The sequence below is a fragment of the Protomyctophum parallelum genome, assembly GCF_964188405.1.
Source record: "Protomyctophum parallelum genome assembly, chromosome: 15".
NCBI classification, from domain to species: Eukaryota; Metazoa; Chordata; class Actinopteri; order Myctophiformes; family Myctophidae; genus Protomyctophum; species Protomyctophum parallelum.
In genome coordinates, this window is record NC_139710.1 from 9,257,592 (window position 1) to 9,282,216 (window position 24,625).

Below are 24,625 nucleotides of genomic sequence, written 5' to 3' on the forward strand. Positions count from 1 at the left end.
AATCAAAGATAATACAGAATAGCTTTACTGCCACTCTGTGGCCAATGCAGAGAATAGCAACCTAAATGCCATACAATAAACTGAAAAGTGCCATAGGCCAATAATATCATATGCCAAATACCATATATATATTTTTAATAATGAAATGTATTCTGTGGAAAATACTGAAAAATATGTTTTAAAAAACGTTTTCATTGGTCATTATTTTCAGCAATGTAACACTGAATTGTAATCTCGGCAGCCGAGAGACCTATGTCGCCTAATGTACATCCTGAGAGTGTAATAAAATAAACAGTGACAAATTTTGTTCATAAAAGAGATCTTTCTTTTTAGATATTTGAATGACACATACAAGAGGAATACAATATTTCCATTAGCCTCTCTGAAAACTGTCGCCTTTTCATTATTCTCAGTGAGCAACATGGTCATACGTGCAAATATAAACTGGGCTTAATGCGCAATTCAAATATTGAAAAATACAGTTAATTTTAACGTCTTCAGTGTTTAGCAAAGGCCAAACACTGAGATTAAACTATCTGCCTTTCTTGGCTTTTCCCTTCTTGCTTTTCATCTTCTTGCTCTTGCCCTTCATGCTCTTGCGGACACGGAAGCCCCGCCACCAGGCCTGGATGATGACAGCGGCTCTGGTGTTGAACTCCAGGTCTCTCTCCTCCTCCTGCATCCTCTCCTCTGCCAGCAGGCGCTCCTGCTGGATCTGGCTGTACTCCACCTCCAGGACAGAATAGGCCTCCTGCAGCAGCCTCAGCTCCTCCTTTTCCTCCTCATAGATGACTGCCATCTCCTCTAGCTCCACCTGAATGGATGGGGACGGTAGTGAAATTAATGGAAAGAGAAAGCCACGGAGGAGAGAGAAATACTGTAATGATCGAAGTTAAAAGTCCAGTGTTTATTGGATTAATAGATATTCCATTCAAGAGTGTTTACAGCCAGGCTAAACTCACCTTCCATTCAAATCCTGAGCGACCGTTTTGAACCCCTCTTATAGAACCCAAAGGAATTCATGGAATACACTTCTCTTTTTTACTGCTTGTAAGTGACCTTGTGTAAGTTACAGTATGTTCATTGTAATATTGGGAATATTATGTTAATCAATGCAGACAGATGTGTTTGTGATGAGGATGTGTATCTCATTACTTTAACAGGGATATTTGCTAAAATATTCTGAAACCATATCAATTCTCCCAACTGAGAGCTGTCAAACTTGGTCCCAGCTCAGAACTGAACCTTTACCTGCTTCTCTCCCATGTCAGCATCATACTTCTTAATCCTGTTTTCTATCTCTGTTTCCAACTTGTATTTTTTCTGCCGGGTACAAAAATAGAATAGATAGCTTACAACAAATACATGTTGTGGCCCACACGATAGCAAACATTAAAAACTTAAGGTTTAGGTATAATTGTACATATTAGGTGCACCTTACGAAGTGCTGATTCCGCCTCCTTGTTCTCAAGGATACTATTGTTAAGCTGAAATGTAAGTTGATTGACCTCCTGCTGCAATCGAGTCTGTTTCCCCTCTGAAGCCTTAACATCTGATTGGCTTTGCTTCTCTGCATCCTGCTGTGTACGTGACACAACCTCTTCTGAGAGCTTTTCCATCTGGTGCAAAGAACTCTTCAATTTCTTGATCACATCATTTTTCTTAGAAATCTGGGAGACAAACAGGAAGATAAATGGGAAAAGGGTAGGGGAAACAGACATATTTTCCAAAGTTATTGGCCATGAGCTGTGAATCACATACTTGCTACCCTCTCATGAGTAAAAGACTGTCATTAGCCTAGTAGCTAGCTATAATTACACATGTTGTCTCACCGCTGCATCTCTGTCCTTGGTGACTGCTGCTACTTCCGTTTCTAGTGAAGCCACCAGCTCCATGTTCTTGCCATGGCGCACAGACAGCTCTTGCAAATAGCGGCCCCGTGCCTGTTGCTCAGTAGGACTGGTGAGCAGGTTCTCCAGTACAACCCCATGGAGGTCCCTTAGTCCTCCAATTAGACATTGCATGTTCTTACTCATCCCACTTGCCATATCTGCTTCTCTCCTCAAAATACGGATGGCAGTTGGATGGGCTCGGAATAGTCTCAGCACGTTCCTCAAGGACATCTGGAAATCCTTCTCAAGCTGATCTCTCTCTCCCCCCCTTGCTCTTTCCTCTTCTTTACCTGACCCCTGCTTTAGATGTTCCAGCCTTTCCAGACTCTTCCCTAAGACTTGATGCTCTCTCAGTGCCTCAGTCAGTCCCTTATCTAGCCTACTAGACAGAGTGTCTAGGTGAACCAACACAGCAGGCAGCATGGCTACTAACTCCACTCCACTGATGCAGTCTTCTATAACACCAGATATTTGGTGTGTCTCTAGAGAAGACAATTTCTTTTGTAGAGGGTCAAGGATCTGTTGGGAGTCTTCTGGGAGTCTCTTGGACCTCGGCTGGGGAGTGGAGGACAACATCTGAAGACTGGCATCCACTGCCACCAAAGTTGGTACCTCTGCAGACATGCTGTCATTGGAACATTGAAATTAACTTTTAGTTTTTATTTTATTTTATCTGTTTATATTATTAGGCAATTTACACATGGCTAATTGTCATCAAGCTGTAAGGTAAATAGCACACCTTACCTCAAGGTTAGACTTTAGGCTAGAGTAGACGCGCTTTGACAATAGTTTAAGTGTTAGGCTAATTTACCTGCCTGAGAGTGTAACTAGCACGGACAAAACAGTGCTTGTTAAAAATATTAAGCATGATATAGTCACATTCCCCTGCCGTTCGCCTCAGCTACTGTATTTAAATGTCTTGTTGCCAACACAGCTATCTCGTATGTTTTTGTTTTGTCGGTTGCTAAGATACCATCTCCAACTGGCTATTGTAAGTAAGCCTGGGACCGAGGCTACACAAGTAGCCTACACAGGGTCAGACTCAGAGTAGCCTACAGGGCAGATGACAAAGCACAAAATTATCTAGCGTAGGCTATGCTTCTTATATTTCACAGAAATGTTATTTAATATATAAAGCTAAACTTTCTTGATTTGAATTGGGAATCTTGATTCTGTCATTCGTTGATCAACCGGCATTTCACAATAAGAGTTTGTATTATTTAGGCTACTGTGGAATGTGGATGCTTAAAAACAAATTAACAAAACAAAAAAAATCAAACAGAAGAAAAATAATACTTACAATTTGTTATTACAATCATAATACAAAATATGAATAATGAATTCTGTAGGCCTACTGGCCATATAAGGAGCATGTCTTCAGTGTACAGGGTTTGATGAGGTCAGATCAACATTACATAATTATTATTAATGTCAGAACAGGTCCGCTCCATATATGGAGATCTAAGGGTTGTAGCAGGGACATTCTCTTGAGTGTATAGTAGGGTTTGATGAGGGCCGGGCCTTAATTTTCGGCAGGCCCGTCTAGAGTTTGAATGGACAGGTATCAGTCAAAAGGGAATGGTCAAGAGATGCACGCACATCCACAAATTTCAACGAGTGCAGGACCCAAAATAATAAAGGAAAGAGGAGATCCGCAACAGGTTCTGACATATCCATATATGGAGATCTAAGGGTTTGAGGTCAGATGTGGAGTTGCTGGCCAATATTGATGACAGCAGGGATCTCCATATATGGGCTTAATTGCGACTGCATGCCGCATATACTATGAACAGATGTCATAGTGATGTCACAAGGCCTGATATAATTGTTGTATTGTATTGCATTGTCTTTCTCTTTATTTGTCCTGTTTTGTTTATTATCTGTTCTTGTTGTCTGTGCTGCGTTTTTTCTACCGGAATTATTTGTATTATATTTCTCAAAAAAACCCAATAACCTGGGCACCATATGGGGCTTTCCCATGGGGATTTTGAGTGATACACTGAAATGATTTCAGTATCATGTCAGTATCTGAGTATCATGTCAGTATCTGAGTATCATGTCAGTATAGTCAGCAGTATTGGAATCGACAAAGCAGTATAATGGTCAGTATCATGTCAGTAGCCTATGTCAATATCAATGATCAAATAAAAAGGTATTAGATATTATAGAGAGATTGAGCTCTTGTGACTTAATTCAACTACCAAGTTTATGGTAGTCCAATACGTTTTACTGGACAGTGTTATAGACCTCCATTGACTAGCTGTTTCTGTTAAACCAGTTTCTTTGTTTTTGGTTTATAATAGACATAAATAACTTTAAATTGTTGAGTTTTTCTTTTAATTATTTAATTTAATGTGCAAAGAAATTATTAAAGCAGCTTTCATTGTTTTATCAATTGTTGACCCATAAACAAAAATTGAGAAATCTTGCACTTCAGCTTTCATTCTTATTCAATGCAATGTTCATGTTGGACCTTTATTTTGAAAATTCAACTGCCGTGAATTGAATTGCTTTGGTGTCGCAAACGTTTGTTGATGAAACAGTCTTCAGTGACTGGAATCTGGATGTCTTGACTTTATATTGTTTTAGTTACGGTGAGATCGCAATATTTTGTACTTCACTTTCGATTAAACGTTTGAAAAAAATACTGACAAGCAGCTAAAACGCCTGTGTTGTTTTTGTTATGTGATGATGGTGTAATGGGCGCAGAGACTCGGCAGGAGTTGTGCCGTGAATGACAGTGGGTCTGGGTCGTTGACAGATGTCATCTCCTCAAGACCAAAGACAAAAACTGAAATAAACAAGCAATCCTGCTTGTCAGACACCCTAGGTTTTGCATTACATACCGGTAACCAGATAGCCATTTAGCTAACTAGTTGTTATCTTAAGATATCGTTTTTTGTTTTATATATAAAAACGTACAAAAGTTGCTTGCATGCTAGCAACTAATTAGCTATGAGCGAAGAGTGCGCACACAAGATGTCATGTCCTGCTACGGTTAGCAAAGGAGTTTGTACCGTTATCTAGTTTGAAAACCGAAGCTAACTGCCTATAAATACAGCGATATAACGCTGAATAGGCAAAGTGGAATTTTAGAAGATCGCGGTTGCCTTTTACTTGTGCTATTGAAGAATGGAGACTGATGACGATGTGCCTCTCATCTTAAACTGGGACGACGACAACAGCGGTTTGCTTAGCGACGACACAGAGAGGGGAGATGAGAGTAAGTTACTAAGTTTTACTGGCATCCTCATCCTTAACATTGTAGCCTCGTATACTGACAGTGCTGGCTGCCACTCATGATGCTGTTGATGATGATGATGATGATGAATGAAAAAAAAGAAAGAAAAATGTATCTGATTAAAGTGAAAATAAGTGATAATTGTACTTTTTTTTCTTTATCTTTTTTTTTATCTCCACAATGCTTGTTGTGAATTTGTGTAAGGTATGTCAGTCAGTGTATTTTGTGATAGTAGTATATTGTATATTGTTATTTGTTTCATGCCTACCTACCGGAGGCGTGCCTCCCCTCCCAAGCTGTTGTAGGAGTCGGAGATGATGTTGAAACTCTCCCCCTGAGGATGTGATGTTGGTTGCCAGGTGCAATCAGGGAACATTGTTGTTTAAAAAAAAGGAAAATAGAAATGTCCATAATTCTGAGATCACATGTCCATGTGTCATGTGTCCACTCTATGTTGTAATCCTGCTGCCTTTGTATGCCTCACATATACTCTACAAACTGACCGGTGCAGGAAACTGCAGGCTCAGCAGTGTGTATGAGTGGCCCCATTACCCCCCATGCTCATCATGGGCAGCATGCAACACATACAACAGTATGTGTGTGTGAGACCAGACCTCCATACCAACTGTGTTTTGTTTTCCTGCTCTGGAAGTGAACAGGAAGAGGAGATCTCCTTTCCCCCCAGGATATCAGGGAGTGGGAACTTCCCTGAGACTGGGAGGATTGATTGGGAGTTCTCTGGAGACAGGGAGGGAGTTTGAACGCTGACGGAGGCAAAAATAAGTCACCATTTGGACAGCATATTTCAATCTACGATGATTCTCAATCTCACTGGCTAGGGAGAAAGTGTGGTGTTTGGTTTCTTTGTTGTTGAACGCTGGCCACCGTTCTGAAAAGGAAAAGAAGAATAAAGGATTTTTACTGAGAACCAGTCACCATAGACATAGACATAGTAGTGTGTTTGTTTTTGGAAGAGCCGGCTCAGGGCCTGACCTCACTGGTTATTGACTGGCAGCAACAAACGCATTGTTGTTCTCAAACAAATGATGGGTTGGAATAGCGCACAGCGGATAGTGGCTTTGCTTCTGTCGGAATAACAGCTAGTCAGTCCCTCAGCTGGACTAGACTTTACTGAGGCTGATTCAATTGCTGTCATACAGGAATATACCACAGCCGGGGACTGATCTTTACTTTTTTTATTCTGTTCTTCTCCTACATGTTTTAAAAGTTCTTCTAAGGATTACTGCCTGGGGCAGCAACGTGACATGAATAGGGCGAGAGGACACTGACAGGACCATTCCGATTGAAACGCGTTGTGACCACGGAAACATGTGGACTAGTTGATTGGTAAAGACATAATGGACTGTAATATCTTCCTCCAACATACAGATGGAAACTTGATGTTGAACTGGAGTTGATTTAATATTTTTTCCCTATTTATTTTTAGTATGTCCAGTCGCTTAAAATACAAGTAGCCTCTTTATGGAATGTGTGGAATTGAATTAAGGATTACAGTGTTATATGCCTGCTTCCTCTTCTGTGTTGAAAGAGCCATAAATAGATGAATAGATCTTCCGCGTCTATTGAATACACTTGCAAGTTGCTACAACTGTCCACTGTGTTGAGTGAGTCATATAAAAAAAGTACTGTACTTACAGGCAGCACAGGGTTCAACGTTCAAACTGCACTGCAGTGGCAGCTACAGCTGGTAACTTTCAGAGGTATTGTGACAGTTCAGTTATTACCCTCTCATTGCTGGCATCATGATCTGCAGTCCAGCGTGCTGTCTACATGTTGATTTCTGGAAGGAGAAACTACAGCATGAAAGAAGTAATTAGTTCACAAGAAGACTCTAATTATCAGTGGCAACACCGATGGACATTCTCTTGAAAGGACATCAGTATTGATTGGAATGCTTTCCTGTCTGTATCCTCGGGGGGGGTGTGAACACTGGAGCTGGACCTGTGGACTGTGAATAACACACACATTGTCCGTGGTGGACTTCGGGGGACTGTAATACGTTCACATATGCTGAGACAAATACACACGTCCAGGCTGAGCCATGGAGTGCTTGTCTGAGCAAACACAAACAGCTGAACAGCATCAAAGTCAGGGCCATGAGGAGAGTCCAGTTGTAATGAACTCTTATGTCCTACATGTAGAACTAGACTGCATTGGTAGGCACGCACCCTTGTGATGTGTGTGTCTAGATTGTCTACAGTATGTCTCTAATAATGAAATAACTTTATTCACAATTGCCAAGAAGAATCTGTATAAATAGCGACTATTATACTATAGCCTATAGTTACAGTGATGCTTCAATCTATTCTATATACGTGTGTGTGTGTGTGTGTGTGTGTGTGTGTGTGTGTGTGTGCGCGCGCACATGCTATACTCACCGTGATCTTGCTTGCCTTGTTAAGAGCAGTAATCCAGTCTTTCATGTCAGTCACATCATTAACTTGGAGGAAATACCGCCGGGATAGCGTGTGTGTGTGTGTGTGATGTATGTATGTACACTATATGTGACAACACATATCATACACGTTGTTCTTATTTTATAGATGGAGGTGGCAATTACGATATAATAAACAATGCAGTAATTCCAACGCCTGGCCCACAAAACTGCAGAGCCCAAAATGCATCATTACAACACAGCTGGGAGATGAACTACCAAGAGGCAGCTATCTATTTACAGGTATTCACAAGCACTGGGCAAAGTAACTATATAGCAGAACCTCCACTAGTAGCCTTTAGCTCATGTGATCATATGATAATGTTTTTATTATGTCCTCAGGACTTTGTACAGTACGTTTTAATAGAGCCCATTCTGTTCTGTCGCAGCTGCAAGTGACAGTGTTTAACTAGCTGCTTCTTATTCTTAGGCTTGTCAAAATTATTACATGTTTGCCTGTTCGAAAGTATTTGCAATAATCGTTTCCATGTTGGAAAACGTTCACACATTTTCAAAAAGCTTGTAAATCTGTTTTAACATTTTAAAGTATAAAGTTGACTATAAAGTCAGTCATTTCTTTGTAAATTTACGTTATTTGGGGGCACGGTGGCACAGTCGGTAGTGCTGTCGCCTCACAGCTAGAAGGTCCTGGGTTCGATTCCCCACTGGGGATGCTGTGGGTGCTGGGGTCCCTCCTCCGTGTACCCGAGGCGGGGTTGCCGAAAGGGCCTTTCTGTGTGGAGTTTGCATGTTCTCCCCGTGTCCCCTAGGGTAGGTACCCTCACAAAAAACATGCAGTAATCCTGGTCTCTAAACTACCTCCCCCTGGCCAGCCGGAGCGCCTGATGGAGGGGAAACTATGTCCGACCAGGGAAACTCCCCCTGTCAGGTGAAAAGAAGCAGCTTGGACTCCTCATGCATAGAAGGAAGCATGAGGTCAGTCCGCTGCCCCCCCAGGTTGGCAGAGGAAGTGCAGCGCCCAGGATTACATTAGATAATTGACCCTGGGTTTAAAAAATGGGTTGCAAAATCATGGGATAAAAAAATCATTAAAAAATATATATTCAAAAGAATTTATGTACAGTTATTTGTCATAACTGTACTGTGTAATATTTGTTTACAAAGCCTAAAAGGCCATTTTATCCACATGTTCCAATGTTCAATGCCATAATTAAATGGTTAATTGCAATTAATTGTGCGACAAATAATCGTTGTGTAAAATGTCATGATCGTGACAGCTCCTACCTCCTTATATGCACTCCCCTGTATGTATTGTATGTGTAGGAAGGGGAAAACAATGATAAGTTCTTCACCCACCCTCGGAACCCCAAGGCGCTGGCAGCATACCTGTTTGCTCATAACCACCTGTTCTACATGATGGAGCTGCTGACAGCCGTGCTGCTGATGGTTCTGTCGCTGTGCGAGGCTCCCGCTGTGCCATCGCTTCGCCTGGACGTCTATGTAAGTGGAGACACATGTAGTTCCAAAAACCTTTCAGAAAATTGGAAGAACCCGGACTGCTGGCAGGCACCTAGGCTACAAAGTAGCCTGACAGCATGTTGCGGGTTCGAGTCCCAGTACCAGGCAACCTACAATCTAACTATAAATGCAGTCTTGTACGTCTCTGTACGTCTGTATGAACGTCTGTAATCCACATAACTCGAGAACCGTTCGCCCAGCCAACTTCAAATTTTACACATGCGTACCTCCCCACCACAGGGGGTGCAGTGCCCGGTGTCGCGTCCGTCGGACCCATGGTTATCCAGAACCGCCCCAAAAATGCCTTTGCCCAGGCTCTGTACATATGTCCATATATGGAGCTGGCCTGTTCTGACATCATTCTGACGTCTGCATAGACTCCATATTTGGGCATGCCTGACAAATAACTCCATATATGGGCATAAAAGGGACACAGACATAATATATGGGTGGGGCATGCATCGTTCCAAGTAGGTCAGTGCCCGACTGGCACCGCTGTAGAGGCCCCACGGGCACCGCTGTAGTCCTATCAATAAAGGCATAATACCCCCTCCCCCCAAAAACATGTAGCTCTAAAAGCTCGCAATGTGTTTCATTGCGACATGTTGTGAGCTTGTAGGAAAGAAATTAAAATGATAACTGTAGTCTATTTGTGTTTATGTTATGCTTCTTGTAGGTCCATGCCACTCTGGAGCTGTTAGCTTTGGTCATGGTGGCGTTTGAACTATGCATGAAGATACGTTGGCTAGGCTTCCAGACCTTCATACGACATAAGAGGACCATGGTGAAGGTAATGGATGCACCTCTGATACTTCCAGATGACATTGGGTAATAGTGTTAGGGTGTCTGTCCCTGTGGCTCAGGGGTAAATTACCTGCTCACCATTCGAGCCAGGTGTCCCCGGGCTTGGGCGGTCACATCAACAAACACAATTTAGGAAGGGAGGGGAGGGGAGGGCAATCTCTGTCGCTGTACTAGCTATTTCTACAGCTTTGGTCAAAGCTCGTCATTCCTCTTCAAGCGTCATGCTCTCCTATTGGAACTCCTCAGTTTAAAAGAAGGGGATGTATCAGGCGAGACGTGGTCGTCAAAATACCCCCCTATCCCGAACAATGCCACAGGGATTATAAACATGACAACGACTAAATTGGGAGAAAAGTGAAAAAGAATGTGCACGATATGTAATAAGACATGAGTGTTGTGTATAGTTTTCTGAGTAATCTCATCTCTTTTCTCTGTGAAATAGACGTGCGTGTTGCTGCTACAGTTCATTGAGGCAATTGTGGTTCTCATCAGACAGACATCTCACTTGCGTGTGACCAGAGCTCTCAGACCCATATTCCTAGTGGACTGCAGATATTGTGGTGCAGTGCGCAGGTTCATAACAACATATTCAACGCCACATATAACACGACGACAACACTTATAATATATGCTGTACATATACACACAAATCGCTGATCATTTTACAATTTGGCACTCTCATTAATGACTCATTCCTTCCTTTCTTCCAATTAGAAACTTGCGTCAGATCTTCCAGTCGCTCCCCCCTTTCATTGACATCCTCTTACTGCTACTCTTCTTCATGGTTATATTTGCAATATTGGGTAAGCATCATGTCTTCTTATGGCCTACTGTCACTAAATAGTGACAGTAAAAAAAGAAGCTGCAAGCTAAACACACTTATGTTCTTCCAAGTTGATTTAACCATATTGACACGAGCAAAATTGCCACAGGGTGATTTTGGTCAATTCATCATCGGACTGTCCGCTTTCAGCCATAGAGTACTGTACAGTTTTTCTGTTATTCTGTGTTTGTTTGACTATGGTCCATTGTCTCCTCTCAGGCTTCTGCCTCTTCTCTCCAAACCCTGTTGATCCGGTACGTCTGATAGATTAGTCTGGGTGACATTAGTTTGTTTGGGCTATGTTGTGGTGGTATGTGTTTTTGTTTCCTGGATGACAGTTGTGGCTCAGTTGTGGTCAAAGTTTTCTGATTTGTGTCCGCTCTTCTCCCCACAGTACTTCAACACTCTGGAGAACAGCATTGTCAGTCTCTTTGTACTGCTGACCACAGCAAAGTAAGCACAACAGAACACACTGTATTGTACATTGCCCTTTGCTCAGATGCCATGCAAGCTATACGCATCATCTCCTTCCTACTTCCGTTGCTCAACTTTAATGTTTTCCATAGCACAAGTCTGTTTGGCCTACTACCAGATCTTGTTTTTTTTGTAACCATTGCTGTTGTATAACTTTTGTCACTGGTTGAGAACAATCTTCCCTGTTTCCTGTAGCTTCCCTGATGTGATGATGCCAGCATACTCTAGAAATCGCTGGTCCTGTGTCTTCTTCATTGTTTACCTCTCCATAGAACTGTACTTCATCATGAACCTGGTACTGCACACAGACTGCTCTCACTATCTTAAATGTTCTGATATCTAAACATTAGCTGTATTAGCATCAACAGTCCAACTCCAAATGAGAAGCATTGCATTCTGAAAACCTTTTAAACAGCCATGTAATTGGTCAGCAATGCATATCACATCCTATTTGTCACTGACTGTGATTAATCTAGAAACTATTATTGCATTACACTGTCTCTGTTCCCTTTACAGCTCCTGGCAGTAGTGTTTGATACATTTAACGGCGTTGAAAAGATGAAGTTTAAATCTCTACTGCTTCACAAACGCTCAGCCATTGACCATGCCTTCCAGCTGCTTGTTAGCCGACAGGTATGCCCCTGTTTAATAACATCAGGATGAATTCAGTCTCCGAAAAGCAGTCATAGCTGTTGCATCACATCTACATCATATTTTCCTGTGTGTGTGTGTGTGTGTTTTGTCTCCAGAGGCCGATGGGTGTTTCTCTAAAGCAGTTTGATGGCCTAATGCGCTTCTACAGGCCGCGAATGTCAGCAAGAGACCGCTTTCTCACATTTAAAGCTCTCAACATCTCAGGGGCTCCAATGCTTAGGTACCAGCATTATATACAAGCTGCTTATTAAAGGATTTATTTTGATAAAATTATATATATTCTGATAAGTAATGGTAATTATTGCTATAGTTTCTTCATTAACAGGCTTCTTTAGTAAACAGAAAATGCATTTTCAGGTCAGGATAGCAATTTTATCCAATCAGGAGACACAACTCATGCAGGATACAGGATAAACAAGTGAAAGTGGAAGTGATGACAAAAGCGAAATGAGAAGGCAAAAGTTATCCTGGAACACTATACATTTTAAGATGATAAATGGCTCCAGCCCCTGAATCGCAAGCCTCACATTCAGGGTCTAATGCTGTATCCGGATAACCTTATGAACCAATTGCCATAGAGTCGCACTTTGGCCACACCCCATGTCAGAAAACGGCTGCACTGAGAGGGCTTTTAGGCTGAATAATGGAGTGAAACTAAATGAAAATTCTGAATTCAGGCTAAGGTACTCTCTCTCCTCCTGATTGGATGCAATTGGCAAGCCACCTGAAAATGTATTTTCTGTTTATTAAAGCCATAGAGAAACGGAAACGGACTCTTTGGAGGGCCAGTAATTGGAATGACTTTAAATTCTTTAACCTTTTCACAAAATATATCACTTACACTACCTTTAAGTACTTGTCTTAGTTCACACTGGTGGCTTAACCAAGTAATGCAGTTACCACTGAGTGTATGAATCAAACCTGCCCCTAAACTTAAAAGTAAATCCTCATGTTTGTATTCCTAGTTCCATCTCATTCTCTGCTCCTCTTTCCGTTACAGCCTAGATGACTTTTATAAGTTCTATGAGGTCATTGGCCTTAAATGGAAAGTAAGTTTAAATTAATTCATTCATTTATAATTTTCCCACTATTCCATTCCCTGTGTGTCTGTGGTTTTATTTGTCAAAAATAAATTCTCTGTGTTTGATGGCCAGGCGCGACGAAGTGGAGAATATTGGTTTGATGACCTTCCACACACGACTTTCCTCATTTTCAAAGGTGAATTCTCTCTTCTTCTCTTTCAAATCAAGGCTGAAATGAATCTCATGAACACACACACACACACACACACACACACACACACACACACACACACACACACACACACACACACACACACACACACACACACACACACACACACACACACACACACACACACACACACTCACTGTCTATATACTGTCTATATATTTCTTTATGCATTACATTTTAATAGGCATCAACCTTCTGGTGAAGTCAAAGGCCTTCCAATATGCTATGTGTGAGTGCATCCATTCATTATACTCAACATACCCCTTTCTATTCTTAGATAGATCTGCTATTTATTTATTTAACCACAATTCTCAAAAATAAATTTATTTTATTCTCCCAAAGTGGTTAATTCACATGCTCTTCTCACATCTGCAGACGTGGTGGTGGCTGTTAATGGCTTATGGATCCTTGTTGAGACATACATGCAAAATAGTAAGACCCTTGCAGCGACACTGATTTGATTGTGGTAGTGGAGAAGACTGTGTGGTTCTCCCGGCCTGTGACCTGTGACCTCTGTCTCTCCCTCTCCTCCTACAGCCGGATTTTCCTGGTCCAGAATTGTTCCGTGGAGTTACATTGTCTTCCTTACCAGTGAGTATGACTTGTCCTGTATCTTGTCCTGTATCTTGTCCTGTATCTGTCCTGTATCTGTCCTGTATCTTGTCCTGTATCTTGTCCTGTATCTTGTCCTGTATCTTGTCCTGTATCGTGTCCTGTATCTGTCCTGTATTTGTCCTGTATCTTGTCCTGTATCTGTCCTGTATCTGTCCTGTATCTTGTCCTGTATCGTGTCCTGTATCGTGTCCTGTATCTGTCCTGTATTTGTCCTGTATGTTGTCCTGTATGTTGTCCTGTATGTTGTACTGTATCTGTCCTGTATCTTGTCCTGTATCTTGTCCTGTATCTTGTCCTGTATCTGTCCTGTATCGTGTCCTGTATCTGTCCTGTATCTTGTCCTGTATCTTGTCCTGTATCTGTCCTGTATCTTGTCCTGTATCTGTCCTGTATCTTGTCCTGTATCTTGTCCTGTATCTGTCCTGTATCTGTCCTGTATCTGTCCTGTATCTGTCCTGTATCTTGTCCTGTATCTGTCCTGTATCTTGTCCTGTATCTTGTCCTGTATCTGTCCTGTATCTTGCTTGCATACAAAAGCCATAATAGGTGGCCGTGTCCACAGAAAGCATTTCATGAGCAGCGGAGGATACCACGTTCACAGCGTTTATATGGGGAGTGGCAGTTGAGTGAAGGTGGGAGGTAGTTGAGTACAGGGAGTGACAGTGATAAGCAGAGGGTGGTCTCTACTCCTGAAACGTTGTACAACTACCCTTCTGTCAAATCCTCTGTTATAGCTGCGTTATTAGCACAAATAGTCTAGCTGAAACAACGGTAAACATGGACTTATCATGGTTGTGAACTTTCGATTCGATTTCAAAGCGATTCAATGTCAGGTTGTTAAAGACCGTCAGTCACAGCCAGAAGGATCAAACATGGCATTGATGAGCGACGCACATCTCAAAAAGTTGAAATATTTTCTGCTTGGAATGCCGTGAACGCACCCCAAAAAAAGCTGGGCACCAAAAGAACTGAAACGTGATGTTTACACTGGGATGAGGAGCATCTCTTTACCATGTCAGAAAGATGCAGCCAAAATACAAAGAGAAAATAAGAAGCTTTTTGTGGACACGGCCCCATTATCAACATGTGACTTATGCTGGTCATCACCATCTGTTAAGTACTTGACACATATCCCACACAGACTTCATCTAAGTTTACCCACTTTCTCTCCAGTTTATGGTGTGGAGGTGTTAATGAAAATAACAGGCTTGGGGCCAATTGCTTATTTCAGCTCCGGATGGAATCTGTGAGTACTGGCCTCTCTCATGTGTGACATTTTTACAATACTCAACAGTAGTACAAGAATGGCAATATTTTAGAAAGAAACTCTAGAACATGTATCAAACTCAATTTCTACTGTGTTGTTTCCTAACTACTGATCTTCCTCAACCAGGTTTGACTTCTCTGTGACTGTGTTTGCCTTTCTGGGCTTGATTGCTCTTGCCTTTGACATGGAACCTTTCTACTTCATAGTAGTGCTCAGGCCACTTCAGCTTCTCAGGTGGGCCCCAAACCAATGTCATTATTCACATGCTCTGTTTTGCATATACCGGTAGCCATATTTATATGCATATTATGCATTCTTCTCTCTTTCCTCTGCTCCCGCAGGTTGTTTAAGATAAAGCAGAGGTATCGTAATGTGTTGGACACCATGTTTGAGCTGTTCCCCAGGATGGCAAGTCTGGGCCTGACCTTGATTATCTTCTACTACTCCTTTGCCATTGTCGGGATGGAGTTCTTTGCTGATGTGATCTACCCAAACTGCTGCAAGTAAGTTGTTGGTAACCCATCAGGGTCAGCACTTATACGTGATTGCTGCTAGCATACATTTGTGGTCCTCACTTACGGTAATTGTTTGAAATGACTGAAATGCATACAGAGGTACGCTGTACTTCTGATTTATTCCCAGATTTGACACTTTTACTGGTGTTCCTCTACAGTCTCTATATTCTACTAACTGTACTCCTTATCCAATCAACCCCTCAGCACCAGTACAGTCGCAGACTCCTACAGACAAATCAATGTCACCATAGGCAACAAGACAGTGCTGGAGGAAGGCTACTATTATCTCAATAACTTCAACAACATTCTCAGCAGCTTTGGTAAACACCTTACTTGTTGCTGTTTTGTTTTGCTTTACATGATCTGGTTGTTGCTTTTAATCAGAGGATCACAGTACCACATGGGAGGTGAACACTGTAGCGGCTCCTAGCCAGCAGAAATATTACAACGCTCCAAACTGATGTCTCAAAAGGGTTTTTTATTTCCCAAAGTTGACACCGTGAAAACTGTAACACAAAACATACAAATATTCTTTTAAACACCATGAAATATGCATTTTGAATGTCCTTGTTGTAACTTGTTGTAACTGTCGGTCAATCATGACTTCCGGGTATGGGTAAACAAACAAGATGAAACGTAAACAAACAAACAATCGACAGAACACTATTTACAAACACAGAAACCAACAATATGCAACGTACCGTGTGCGCCTTCTGCCGATTCTTTTAGGAGCTACTCTACGTTCTCTTGTCTTATATTTGAGGACGCTCTTTCTTGGCGTGAGCAGAGATCCTCTCCCCCTGCAACTCAGCTTGAACTGCCTGAGCCAGCTCAGACCGGTGCCATTAATGCTACTCACAGGCTCTTCCTGCACGCCCTCAACACGTCATAATATGAACCAGGCACCACACACGGCATGTAAATACAATGTACCCAAGAAATGTACCTCTAATGTTCACATTAGCAATAAAAATAGAATAGAAAATAGATAGAAAATAGAATAGCAAATAGAAATAGAAAAGTACAAAATACCTATTGCTGGGACAGTTACACTGCCCCCAAAATACAGTGATTTACTACTGCTTTTAGGCTGTAGAAATCCGTATTTTCCTTCTTAATAGAACCCAAGTGTCACATAATAAAAAATTTTTATTTTGTATTGACCTTTGACCAACCAAAAATACATTTTTTCCTTTTTGTATTAAAATAGCAAATGGTTTGCATTTGATTTGGAGGCTTAAATTTGTCAGACCCTCCTCCTAAGTTACGCTGCCCCCATGGACCTTCATCTTCACTCGTCTCTTTCCATTCCACCGTTTCCTTTTCTTTCTTGTTCCTGACAGTCCGGCATCCTCTGTCAAGGCTGTGGATACATCAGAAATGATGACGACGTTCTTCTCCCGTCCTACTTCAGTGGAGTTCTTGGATGCTGATCTTTTCCTTCTTTTCAGCTTCTTCCTTCTTTTCAGAATCCACTGAGGACTCGGAGGACGAGTCTTTATGGCTTCGCTCTGCCTACCTCTTCCTCCGGCGGCTTTTTTCATCCTTTTCTTTGTCTCCTTCCTCCCTGGGTCTTTTTTCTTCTTCTTGCCGTCTGGGTCGGATTCAGCTGCCGAGCCGTCGGACGCCATCCTGGCTGAAGACTTCTTCCGTTTCCTCTTCTTCTTCACACTTTTTTCTCATCCTCGTCGTCAGACTAAGAGGCGGAACTGCTGGAGGAATCAGGACTCGATGAAGAGGAGGAAGATGATGAATGCCTGCTTGATTTCTTCTTCTCTTGTGGGGGTACCGAGCTCTCTGTGCCACACTCAACCTTCATTTTGGCCATCACTGTATTTGGCCTCTTCAAGGTTCCATGTTTTGAGCTTGCACCCGTTGAGCCTCCCACCATACTCCAGCCTAGGTCATTCTTGACCGCATATGGCTCATGCTCTTCCCCATCTATTATCCTTCTTGGTTTCGGGGCCCTAGCACAGTCATAACCAATAAGGAGACGAACAGGACAGTCCAACAACTCAGGCATCTCCTCAGACATACTGAGAAGGTGAGTCCAGCGCTCTGCTGTTTTCCGAGTGGAAATACTATTTTCCTCCCTCGGTATGTACTGCAGTGTCTGCAGGTGGCAAATCAATCTTTTCTTGTGAAAGGTAACCTCTAACTCTTAGACCAGTCACTCTTTGACATTTGACCACTGACCCCCTGTCGGTCATTGTTGACAGTTTCAGTTTGACTGGCTGTGCTTCTGCTTGAACTAAACTAACTTCATGAACTGTCATCTCTTGTTTGTTCTCCGTGGAAGGAAGGATTGGCGTACTGTGAGGGCCTTGATCACATGGAGTGCTGCTACTCTGTTGAATTACAGGCTGAATATTTGCTGGTTCCATGTCCGTTCTTTGGTTATTGTCTCCACCAGGCCGAAGGCATGGGGAGAGAGTATGTTTTGCACTCCGTCCGTCCGTGTGTCCGTCCGTGTGTCCGTCCGTCCGTCCGTCCGTCCGTGTGTGTGTGTGTGTGTGTGTGTGTGTGTCCGTCCGTGAGCAGCTAATCTCGGCCACCGTTAACCCGGTCGATGCCAAATTTTGCACACACACTCCCTGGATGCCAACGATGAACCTCTGCCCCAAACTTTCCAGAACGGCCTGTTATAGCGCCACCAGGAGGCCGCTTTGTGCAAAACAAGTTTTTGCACAGTACACCTACAGATTTTGTCCAAACATCACGCAAATTGGTACACAGTCTCTCTAGAGCCATTCAACGAAACCGGTCTTTCACATTTCTCAGACTCCATCCTGATTGGTTAAGATTGGCTTCCAAAGTTCACAGGAATGCTCACTTTCAAACAAAATGCTGCAAATCATGAACACATCGCGTGATTTCTGTGAAATTGTGCACCCACATTACCACTAGGCCGAGGACGAAATGCCACATGAACAATTTCAACTCAGCCTCAAGGTGGCGCTATAACTGGCCGAAAAGTGTTTTTACCTCTATCTGCACGGATCTGTGGATAACTTTGTATGCCAACTCCCTAGAGGCCAAGGAAAAACCTTTGCCTGGAATTTTTCACATCTGCTCTTTATATCGCCACCAGGAGGCCGACATATGTAAAACACATTTTCTATTATTACTCCTTCAGATTTTATCCAAATTTCACGCAAATCGGTACACATGATCTCCATAGTCATGCCATGTCCTACATTCCTATCCTGGTGTAGACCTGTGCCCAGAAGGGCACTTTTTCTAGTTCAATTTGGACTCCTCTCTCTGGGCTGAGATTTCTGCTTTTATAGCTTCCAGGTCTCTCAGCTTCTCCAATATACTCAACTTCTCTCTCTGGGCTGAAATCTCTTCTTCCCTCAATATTTCAGCCTTCAATGCAGCCAATCGCGCTGCTGCTTTTGCTTTCTCAATTCTGATTGCATCTAGCAATCCTCGCTGGCTGCCTCGTCCTGCTCTTGACACAGTTGAGCCATACATTTTTGTTTTTTAACAACAAAGTTGTTAGATAGAAAATAGACAAATAGACAAAAATAGATAAAGTAGAAAACCTCTTGTAGAAACACCTTTTTTGTTTTACAAATGAATATACCCTTGCAAATATGTCTCTTAGAAAATAGAAAATGAGCAGAATGTCTCAAACTCCAACCTATATATTTTCCTCTTCCAAGAGTTTCACCCACCAAGACAGTTCAACCTGTCCTAGCGTACATTCAATATTTCCTCTTCACCCACACAACATAGGCTACGGTCTGACCTGTCACGTGACTCTTTGCGCAAAGAACGTTCTCCTCTGGAAACTTGGACCCGAAAGTTACAAACACCCATGCTTGACTTAATAAGCCATGAAAGAAAGACTTTCCCCTTTTTCTCTTTACCTATAAATCTGTACATTTACCAAACTGACCATTTGCTTGTCTCATTTATCTCTCTAGTGACACTGTTTGAACTCACAGTAGTCAACAACTGGTACATCACCATGGTAAGATCAAGTTAGTTATCCATATCTGTTTTTCAGCATCATCACATACAATATATAATAGCTACAATACCCACCCTCTCATAGGAAGGAGTAACATCTATGACATCCCACTGGAGCCGCCTGTATTTCATGACCTTCTACATTGTTACCATGGTGAGGTGTGTGCGCGCACGCGTGCGTGCCTGCCTGCATGTGTGCGTCTGTGTTGTGTGTAAGAGAGAGAGAGACCTGCTTTGTGAATAGATGGGTCTAGACCAGTGGCATCCCAGTAACCCATTAACATTGTATTAGTAGTGCCACCCGTAAGCCACTTTCGCACTAGAAACAGTATCTCAAAATCTGATTTGTGAATAGCCATTGAAACCTGCTGACCTATTGTGTCAGCCTGAGGCCAAAATTTCTATTTTGAATGCAAGATATCTCATAATCTAATAGGCAGATTGTAGGATTGCCCCACCTTCAGGCCAAAGAGTTCTGCTTGTTTTTATTTTTAAAGTCACTGGAGGTTTTTCATTTTTTTATTTGTACTTAAGTTAATTCTTCAGTGAATGTACAATATACCCCACCTCAATCTTTTCTTTTTGCTTGTTTTGGTAAACATAGTATACTTTTGTATATTTTGACAGCATAGTAGTATGACCTATTTCTGATTAAATAAACCTATGGTTTATTTACATATTACATACTGTAGTACTGTATACTTTGGTGTATATTGTCAGAAATGCATGCTTATCTTTTTTTGGTCCCCCAAAATGTACAAATCTCTACCATAAGGTATAATTGTTAACCTTTGAGGATCCTTTGAGGATATATTAACTACCTTTTGGTTAATAGATGAACCACTAGCGTACCCTTATTTCTGAGTGTATCTTCACTATCTTGCAAGCATGTACAGCATTCTTGCCCTTATATGCAAGTACGCTCATGAGATCACTGATGTGTGTCTGTCCTCCCCAGGTGGTGATGACCATCATTGTGGCTTTCATTCTGGATGCTTTTGTGTTCCGCATGAATTATAGCCGCAAGAACAGGGAACCAGTGGAGAACCCAGAGGGTGGGACTTTGTGTGTGCATGAGAGAGAGTCTGTGTGTACAGCATGTGTACTGTATGTGCACATTCTCACATGGGAATACTTTTATAGACACTGGCAATTTGTTAAATCTGAATGTATTATTATGTATACAAAGTTGTGTGCTTACGGCTTAGGATGTTTTTTATGTTGCTGTGTGTGTGTGTGTGTGTGTGTGTGTGTTAGATGAGAATGGTATAGTGTTTGAAACAGAGGTGAGTCGTGATGAAGCCTTGGCCACACTGGAGCTGTACAAACAGACCTGTCCAGGACAGAACTCTCTACAGGGAGTCCTACTCGTTATGGACCGCAGTGGGGTGAGAACACATCAACATGAGCCACACAGAACCTGGACGTTTTTCCCCCACGATTTTTGTAACTCATTTTTCACCCTGTGCCAATTGCCTAAGCAGTAATCCTGGGTGCTACTCTCCCTCTGCCAACCTGGGGAGAGCCCCGAACTGAGGGTCCTTCCTTCCTTCGAAGCATGAGGAGGGAGCAGGCCGCTTCTTATCACCTGCCAGGGGGGGGAGTTTCCCCAGTAGGGCGTAGCGTGTGGAACGAACGAGTTATTTCAACCACTTCCTTTCCCCTCCATAAGGCCTCCGTCTGGCCAGGGGGAGGCAGTATAGACCAGTATTACTGCATGTTTTTTTAGGATACCTACTGTACCCTATGGCCTATGGGACATGTGGAGAACAGGCAAACTCCACAGAGAAAGGCCCTTTCGCTAACCCTGAACCTGGAAGTTTGTGTAATAATCTACAGTATCTAGTTGAGCCTTTTTTTGAAGGATAAACATATAATACTGATATGTGTTCAATAGTCTCAGTGCATAATGATGCACAACTGTTTTGTGTCGTGGTGCAAGCATTAGACTTGCGTTACCAGACTTTTGCCTTTCGCAATTCCAAATGATTTCATCATACAGTATGGACCAACGCTATCATGAGTAAAATATAAAGCAGAAGTGGAGCCTCCTCGCCACTTCCGTTTCATCTTTAAAGTTGTTGCAAATGTATCCTAATATATAAATCATCTAAGCATATATAGCTTGCTTGTTATTAGCAGAAATGGAAATAAAAAAAATATGCTCTAAAGATATTTTAAAATATATTTTCGTGAACGGAAATGGCAGCTTCCTTACTCGAAACTACACTTAGGTGTAGTTCCAGACTATAGCATTCAGAGATTGTGGAATAGTTGTCTCAACTTGTCTGGCTACGCGAGACTAGGCTAACCCTGGCCACATGGGTTATGCGTGGGTTATAATCAGCGGTTTCGTCCGTTATCACTTCATTAAATATACGAAATCCACCGTTATCAGGACGTTGGAATATGGCCAATATGGCCATACTGGCATACTATACATTGTGGTGTTTGGCTGTGTTCACCCGGACTGCACGCATGCAGAGTGGTGCAGACATAGCCTGGTCAAGGACTCCCTCTGCTGAACTCATTTCCAACTCTATGGTCGGGGCATGGAAACTAGGGGCTACTAATATTTACTATTCTCTGCCTAGTTATGGGACGTAACTCGGACGGCGCTGAGTCGGCTCTGGTGGCCGTCGCAACGCTCGGCTAGAGCCTCGCTCGGTGGTGCCTCACGTGTCTCAAGGCCACCAGAGACAGCGCCCCTCCGTCATTGACACAAAAGGCAAACGCTCTCATAGTTTCACTTCCGGATTTCCCAGTATGTTGATTATCACATACTGGGGGTATTTCTAAGGTGCTGATCACGAACATTCTCTTGATTAAGGGGTGATAACATCCGAAGCGGGTGCAGCAATGCATAACCACTTGGACCCTAGTGTCCCTATTCTTGGGAAAATAGCAGATGCTGTGAGCTTGTCAATGGGCTATTTTGGGCTATGAGAGATTTAGGGCTGTATTTTGCGTGTGTTACGTACCAGGTCTTATTACTTACCTTAAGAACTTGAGGCGTGGTTAATTCTCTTTGGCCACTCAGAATAGCCAAATGGCTATTGATCACGCCTCCAGGTCTTAAGTTAAGTAATAAGACCTGGTACTTAAGACACACAAAATACAGCCCTCAGTGTTGAGAGACAAAAGGAGTGGACCAAAGACAGACCCCTGGGGCACGTTAGTCAACAAAGTATATAGGTTTCGACTACGGATGTCCCGATCACGTTTCTTGCTCCCGATCCGATTCCGATCATTTGATTTTGACCGATTTTTTCCCGATCCGATATTTATATTTTATAGAACACATTTATGCCATATTACAATAGTACAATATCCTAAATCAGACAATTTCCAGGTTTAATATCATGATATCGATATAATATTGATACTAGGGTGATCGGTCCCGATTTCCGATCACCCGATCCGATCGAGGCAACCCTAGTTTCAACTAAAGTGGTTAAAATATTTTCTTTCCCTGCACGAGGGATTTGTATTAAAATGAAACATAAGATTGACAAAATAAAGTGGGTTTGTGTGATTTTGGAGAGGCACCTTGCTGTATGCTAGTTGAGGTGGTTGAACATAAACATTGGACTGTATCTTTTAGTTATGTGTAGTTCAACTAACAGTCTTTCTTCCTGTGGCAATGTATGCAGCACACGTCTCTGGTGTACATTGGTCGAAGATCACGGACTAAGAGTGACCTCAGCATGAAAATGTATGCAGAGGAGATTCAGGTGAGACACTGTTTAGAAGTATCATAATGTGTCATCCTATCATTTGCTTGTGCGTTCATTGAGCAATAATCCTTTTGCTTGTTTTCCTGCACAGGAATGGTATGCAGAGTACTCGAGGGACAACCTGCCTCAACTAGACCAAAGGCTGCCCCGGGAACTGGACAGTCCCGTCTCTGACCCATCTCCCTCCCCCGAACCCCGGCTCAACTCGCAGACTGGACCGCACAGCATCAACTGACAACCAGTCCCCCAGTGCTATAATACACCTCTGTCTGAGAATTCCCGTCACTCCATGTCTCTTCTATGTAGTTGCCCTCACCCCTGGCCACAGCAGGTATCTGTCCCTGGGGCTCAGATTGGAAGTGAGGGTGTGAGCAGCAGCTAAAGAAACTGAACTGCTTGGACTCCTCACAAGAGACAGACAGAAGGACAAAATGACTGACTGACAAGTAGAAGGTTTACAGGTCTGTTGCTTTACCAGTTTAGCTGGATCATGAACCTTCTTGGGCCTTCCTAAAGACTCCCTCTCTAGCAGTTTGTGTTAGGAAGGAGGCATGTATGGTGTGTATGTATACTGCTGTACGACCCGTTTGGACCTCTTGTAGATCATATACAGTACTTAACACCTGATGCCTTTGTTGAATGGCTCATCTAATCAGTGTTTAAACAAGGTAATACTATCCTTGTGTTCCCAATGTTCATACACAAACATACACTCCTTTATGCTTCTACCATGTACTCCTACGAACAGATAAATTATATCTCTCAACTCAAGTCTCAATAGACAGAAGAGATGGTTTTACTTTTATATAACTTGTTATTCTTTTAAGTGTATGTGTTTGATCTTAATCATTTGAATAAACTGTCAAGTGCATTGATGTACCTTTACTGTTATATCTTACAGTACATCAATCTATTCTAAAAATGGGGAAGGACCTCAACTCAACGCAACTTTATTTATATAGCACATTTTACATGACCAGGTCAACCAAAGTGCTGTACAGGTTCAGAAACAATCAGAAACAGGCATTTAAAACATGAAAACAAACAGGCATTTAAAAGAAATGAAAGCTAAAATATACAATATATATACCGGTAGCTACAATAGAAGTCTACTCTAAATAAACATTTATATTAAATATATTTTATTTGTAAACCTGACAGTGAAATAAATCTGTCTGGTCACTCTGTGACTGTGTTTGATTTCTTAACGGGCCTGGTTCTCTAGTAGTCAACTGGTAACGTATGCGCGTTGTTGACACGAGGTCCCGGGTTCGCATTACAGAGTGTTTCTTTCTATGTTGATTGCAGTATTGATACTTTTACTAAACTAATTTCAAGAAATGTAGTAATTTTTCAACTACTGAGTGGAGTCAAACTAAGGATCTCTCACACTTCAAGACTATATTATAGCCCATAGGACAGACATAGGAGAGTTCA

At 42.2% G+C, this 24,625-nt stretch overlaps 2 protein-coding genes across 5 annotated transcripts; one reads left to right on the top strand and one right to left on the bottom strand.

Annotated features, from left to right (window-relative positions):
* Positions 1–499: 499 nt before the first annotated feature.
* Positions 500–5,455, bottom strand: drc10 (dynein regulatory complex subunit 10). 2 transcript variants are annotated; one of them, XM_083783722.1, is made up of 6 exons: positions 5,406–5,455; positions 5,010–5,197; positions 1,833–2,517; positions 1,509–1,670; positions 1,252–1,323; positions 500–814 (listed from the first exon to the last, which is right to left on the bottom strand). In XM_083783722.1, the coding sequence occupies exons 3-6, from the start codon at positions 2,514–2,516 to the stop codon at positions 533–535; spliced, it is 1,200 nt and encodes a 399-aa protein (XP_083639848.1). In that variant the 5' UTR covers position 2,517; positions 5,010–5,197; positions 5,406–5,455; the 3' UTR covers positions 500–532. The 2 variants fall into 2 exon arrangements, with proteins under 2 accessions (XP_083639848.1, XP_083639847.1); XM_083783721.1 differs by having other exon boundaries at positions 1,437–1,670.
* On the top strand, positions 4,588–24,375 carry tpcn1 (two pore segment channel 1). Of its 3 annotated transcripts, none has more exons than XM_083783720.1 (26): positions 4,588–5,115; positions 7,698–7,831; positions 8,873–9,049; positions 9,744–9,857; positions 10,314–10,444; positions 10,586–10,674; positions 10,914–10,948; positions 11,089–11,147; positions 11,364–11,463; positions 11,685–11,801; positions 11,918–12,042; positions 12,823–12,871; positions 12,977–13,040; positions 13,261–13,305; positions 13,452–13,508; positions 13,614–13,667; positions 14,865–14,937; positions 15,085–15,192; positions 15,300–15,461; positions 15,678–15,793; positions 19,406–19,452; positions 19,537–19,605; positions 20,410–20,506; positions 20,709–20,839; positions 23,105–23,185; positions 23,280–24,375. In XM_083783720.1, exons 1-26 carry the CDS (start codon positions 5,025–5,027, stop codon positions 23,421–23,423), a joined length of 2,469 nt encoding a protein of 822 aa, XP_083639846.1. In that variant the 5' UTR covers positions 4,588–5,024; the 3' UTR covers positions 23,424–24,375. The 3 variants fall into 3 exon arrangements, 2 of the variants coding, with proteins under 2 accessions (XP_083639846.1, XP_083639845.1); XM_083783719.1 differs by lacking the exon at positions 4,588–5,115 and adding an exon at positions 5,868–7,310; XR_014570337.1 differs by lacking the exons at positions 4,588–5,115; positions 20,410–20,506; positions 23,280–24,375 and adding an exon at positions 5,868–7,310 and having other exon boundaries at positions 23,105–23,183.
* Positions 24,376–24,625: the final 250 nt, after the last annotated feature.